The sequence below is a fragment of the Castanea sativa genome, chromosome 10 (assembly GCF_040712315.1).
Source record: "Castanea sativa cultivar Marrone di Chiusa Pesio chromosome 10, ASM4071231v1".
Taxonomy (NCBI): Eukaryota; Viridiplantae; Streptophyta; class Magnoliopsida; order Fagales; family Fagaceae; genus Castanea; species Castanea sativa.
In genome coordinates, this window is record NC_134022.1 from 29,890,165 (window position 1) to 29,895,769 (window position 5,605).

Here is a 5,605-nt window from a genome sequence, read left to right on the forward strand (position 1 = left end):
AGTACTAGTTATCCAGTCACTAAGACCAAACTACCCTAAACAACAAGGTGCTATTACAATCAACAGCTTTCATATATTTTTTAAAAGGTGCACCCATATGTGATTTTTAATTCATTATTAAAAATAAGTTTTTTTTTTCTTAGAAAAAAACCTATTTTTAGTCCTTTGACCCCATGTTAAGGTTGAATTAACAAGGCCACATTTGGTTTACCTTAATGTCCAATCTACTATTTAATTAAGTTCAATTTAAAAATAAAACACAATTATGTTTTTGAATAATTAAGGAATACTTGGTAATTACAAGCTTCATTTGATTTAAAAAAGCATTGTTCTATGGCCCATAAATTTTAATGATTATGATTTAACTTTAGGCACAACAAGGCCATGCACACTAAGAATTAATATAGATTCATGCATAATGCAAACTTTTGTCACTCAATTATTTTGTCATGTACCACAAACATAGGCTCCTCAAAATTAAAACTAGAGGGATAATTATGTAAAATTGAATAGTGCTTAATACATTAAAAATATATATATTAGTAGGCCCTTATAGAGAATAAGCCTTGGTCTTGAATAATCACATGGAAACCAAGTCATTGCCGTGTTTGACCTCAAGAGCGTTACTTACTCAAAATTAAATACTTTCTATATATAAAGATTTGGTTTTTCATTACATTTTAATTTCTGGGTTCAACTTTTGTTAAGCTCTCCAATCTTCTTCCAAGTTTTCCTGAGAAAATTTGCATTTTCTTGGCTGAGAAAAAGGAAAAAATAAAAAGAAAGAAGAATTTTCATATTTGTGAATGAAAAAGTAAGTGTTTTTTGATCGAGAAAAGTGGAGATGAGAAGGAATGGAGATTCAAGAGCTCTAAACAACGCTTTGGAGACTATAAGCGCTGCTGCTACTGTGATCGCTACAACTGAGAATCGTGTTCCTCAAGACACAGTTCAGGTATAAAATCTTTTTAAAAATCCAATCTTGTTTATCTTTAGCTTTTGAATTGGAATTGGGTCAGTTTGTTTGATTTAAAAGTTTTTTTTTTTTTTTTGTTTTGTTTTGTTTGGTGTAGTTTTAAATATAAGATTTAAGATCTGTTTGAGTTTGGTTCTTGGTTTATTCTTTTGACCTTTTTATTTAATCGTATAGTAATGATTGGTTTTTTTTTTTTCTTTTCTTTTTTCCTTTTTTTTTCCATTTATTCAGTTTTCATGGTAATGAATCAAGCACTGTTTGGTTTTGAAAAAAGTTTAATTTTTGTTTTGTTTTTTGAGAAAAAGCTGTGCAAATTCTGCTTTGGAAATTTTTGAAGGTGTTTTCCAAAGAGCTAAGTGAACGGTGTTTTGGAATTCTTTTGTGCAGTCTTAATAGAAGGTTGACTTTCTGATGAGGAAGTATGATGCTTTGGTTTGTGGTAAATGAATTTGCACAATTTAAGAAGTAGCTTTTGGTTTGCTTTTTTAGGTTAGATTATGTTCCTGACATTCTGGGTTTGTTAGAATTGCTGTTGAAGTTTGTGAAAGTATTGGAATTGTGCCTTTTTACTGTACTGTTGGTAAGTAGAAGAAAAAGTTTGCTAAAAGGCATGAAATGTGTCTCTGTAGAGGCAGTGTCACTGTGATGGACGTTGTAATACAGAGAAGACTTTTGAATTATATATGGGAAGAATGGTGTGAATTGCACATCATGCTAGAGGGTATGTTTTTCTTGGGAGAAGTGGTGGTGTAGAATCTTCAGGCAATCGGAAAATAAAGAATAATCTATATATTCAAGATCTTGGCCTTGAATGTCTGAATAGGAGAAACCATGCCTTGGATATCTTTGCTTCAGAACAAAACAATTAGAATTAGGCTCAGAGCTGTGGCTCTTAGTATAATTCTCTCTGTCTCTCTCATTTTCCTTTCTTTTTTTCTTTCCTGGGGGTTGTAGATTGAATTTTTTACTGATGGGCTTGAGCTGCTGGGCTAATTTTTCTCAACGTTTTATATATCTGGGTATTATGGGTGGCTCCCTTAATAAGGAAGGTCATTGTGCAGTATATATGGATTTGAATACATTTGCAATTGAAAGTTTACTGATCCATGAGTGTACAAGAAATGTTGCTTTTTCAAACAAGCAAAAAGAAATTAAGAAAAAAAAAAGGGGGGCGGGGGGGATTGTGGGGGGTGCTGCTTTAGTTATTTATTGGACAAACTTCCTGCAGTATGTTTGATGATAAGAAGTGCACTTTCGTGTTTGCTTGAGATGTTTTTGTATTTTGAAACTAATGGTCATCTACCAAGTCAGCACATCTGTACGAGTGTCATCACGGCTGTGTTTCTGAGTGATCAATTTTGGAGATGTTGAATTTTGCTGTATATGCATCTTCTCTTAGTGAAAAATGTTTGCACTCACAGGAAGAAAATAAAGGGAGTCCTAAATGGTTAGAGTCTTCTTAACTTGAATTTGATTGTATCTGACAAGCAGGCATTTAGATGTCTGATAACATTGAGTTTTTCCTGTTTTCTTTTGTGGCCTATTTGGCTTCAAAATATACAGGGGCATTTTTCAAACTTCAAAGTGGTGATTTCTCTTTTTAGCTCCAGATGGTGCTAAATGATGGTGTGGTTTTTCATGATATGTTTGCAATTAGAACATTCTGTATATACTCCTCAATTCACCTATGGTTTGCAAAATATTAGAGACATAAGATGTCATGTTTTAACATCCCTCAATTTGCTTAGTTTAAACTTTAAAGATAAATGCAGGATCTTATTGAAATATTCCTGTTGGATGTCATTATTTATTTATTCTAAGGGCTGAAATTTACTTTGAATTTGATGTCAATTTGTTGGTACAGAGGGAAGCTGGTATTTTTCTTGTACTTAATCATGTTTTTTCATAATCTTTGGTTGCTTGCAGAAGAGAAGATGGGGAAGCTGCTTGAGCTTATATTGGTGTTTTGGATATACTAAACACAGAAAGCGAATTGGGCATGCTGTCCTTGTTCCTGAAACAACAGCCCCTAGAGCTGATGTTTCAGCTGCTGAAAATCCAATCCAAGCACCAGCACTAGTACTTCCCTTTGTTGCACCTCCCTCTTCTCCCGCATCATTCCTTCAATCAGAACCTCCTTCTGCTGCACAATCTCCAGTGGGTATATTGTCACTCACTTCTATTTCTGCCAATATGTACTCCCCAGGTGGGCCTGCCTCAATTTTTGCCATAGGCCCTTATGCCCATGAAACTCAGTTAGTCTCACCACCCGTTTTCTCAGCTTTTACTACTGAACCATCAACTGCTCCTTTCACTCCACCTCCTGAGTCTGTCCACTTGACTACACCATCCTCACCTGAGGTGCCATTTGCTCAGCTGCTTGATCCCAACCTCCGTAATGGTGAGGCTGGTCAGAGATTCCCGTTATCCCATTATGAGTTCCACTCTTATCAACTTCACCCTGGTAGCCCTGTTGGTCAACTAATATCCCCAAGCTCTGGCATCTCAGGTTCAGGTACCTCATCTCCTTTCCCTGATCATGAGTTTGCTGGCGGTGGTCCCCTCATCGTAGAGTTCCGAACAGGTGACCCTCCCAAGCTCTTGAACTTTGAAAAGCTATCCAACCATGAGTGGGGATCACGTCGAGGTTCGGGTTCGCTGACACCAGATGCTGTAAGGCCCACATCTCGTGATAGTTTTCTTCTCAACCGTCAGATGTCTGAAGTTATATTACACTCGCGTCCAGACAAGGGAAGGTGGGATAATGGGATTGCTGTTAATCATAGGGTGTCGTTTGAGCTAAGTACGGAAGATGTTGTAAAATGTGTTGGAAAGAACTCATTGCCTTTGGCAGAAGCTGTATCAGCGTCTCTAAAAGATGCTGCAACTGCTGAAGGAAGCAATGCTACTGATGAGATTGTGGAATGTAATGAGTGCCGTGTTGGTGAAACTTCCAATGATGCTCTGGAGAAAGCTCCTGCTGATGGGGAGGAAGTAGAGAGACATCAGAAACATCGGTCCATCACTCTTGGTTCTGCTAAAGAATTCAATTTTGACAATAGAGATGGAGGAGACTCTTGTAAGCCTAATGTTGTCTCAGACTGGTGGGCAAATGAGAAGGTTGTTGGGAAGGAGGGTGTTCCAACCAAGGATTGGTCTTTCTTCCCTATGATGCAGCCAGGTGTCAGCTAACTAGTATACACATCTCACTCAATACCTCCATGTTTACAGAAAATTGCAGGACTTTGCAGGATGGCTTTGGATTACAGACCCGTTTGAAGCAACCCAGCACCATAACTGCTGAATCCAATTGAAGAAAAGTTTTAGATTTAATTGAAAGGTCTACTGCATTGCTGACCCAGGTATGAAGGCTGTTTTTGTAGTCCCTGGCCTGAAAATAGGCAGACTTTGTCATGACATGTATGGACTATGGATAATGTATATTTGTTTTTCCCTTACTTGAGGTTAAAATTAACAGCTGCCTTTAGATGTTTTTGTCGTCAGCCCTTTATAGATGTAATATATTGATGACAATAGAACAGTTATAATAATAATAACAAATAAACAGCACTATTAATGATAGAATTTGGCATCTAAGAATATCACAGTATGTGCAAAATCTATTGCAAAGCTTATGGTTATTGGCACAGTTTCATAGAGGCTGAACATGGCATTAAGCAGAAATTCATTCATGCGGTGATAGAAGACTTCTGTGAATGAGGTTCAGATTTCCATGTAAATATACCATATAGGGTCTCAAGGAAAGGTTCAGGTTCTTTGATCCCAGATGCTGTACTTTCCCACAAACGCATATATCTTGATGGTTTTCTTCTAGAAAATGTTTCATATTCTTTGATCCCAGATGCTTTACCTTCCACACGCACATCTTGATGGTTTTCCTTCTCAGAAGTCAGAACTAAGCTTGTGAACAAAGAATGGGATCCTGTAGATGCCGTGCCGTGCCATTCATCTATGTTTAGACACACACCGAAATCCTGTGGGTGCTATTTATCTACGTTCAGCCATGTCTCATGGGCTCATGGCTCATGGCTCATTTGACAAATCAGGCCGACCCAGCTCACTGTGTTTGGTTAGGCTTCTTTGGAGGAGCCTATTAATTTGTATGCTTATATATAGCTTTTTGGAGGTATATATATATTTTTTTCTAGAAACAGCTATACTTTTTCTTCTTTTTTTTGACTAAATCAACAAAGAGCTAATTCGAATGATCACTTAGATCTTGAACCCTAACCAATTTAATTTCTACACAACTAACCAAAAAATCTTAGGTAAAGATAATAAGAGGAAACTACACTTCAGCTATTTGTGGTTTGGATTTAATTTAAACTAGTGTATAACCCTGTGCATATGCCTAGATACATTAAAAATAATTACAATTACACGGTTCAAATTATATATTTTTTTAAAGAGGTTCAAATTATATATGGTATTAACTTACACATTTTTTAAATTCATACATTTCTAAAATATGTGATGATTTCTCATTTTATATATATGATTTAGAATTTAATTGGATTTAGATTCTTCAGTTTTTGCACCCAATAATCTACTTGCCACAAAAATTAAAAAATTAGATGGACACGTGGCACAAAATTGGACTCCAATTTA

The 5,605-nt window shown here is 36.3% G+C and overlaps 1 protein-coding gene across 1 annotated transcript; it reads left to right on the forward strand.

Moving 5' to 3' along the window:
* The first annotated feature begins 568 nt into the window (after positions 1-568).
* Positions 569-4,561, forward strand: LOC142613885 (uncharacterized). The gene is made up of 2 exons (XM_075786403.1): positions 569-955; positions 2,903-4,561. Exons 1-2 carry the CDS (start codon positions 845-847, stop codon positions 4,166-4,168), a joined length of 1,377 nt encoding a protein of 458 aa, XP_075642518.1. The 5' UTR covers positions 569-844; the 3' UTR covers positions 4,169-4,561.
* Positions 4,562-5,605: the final 1,044 nt, after the last annotated feature.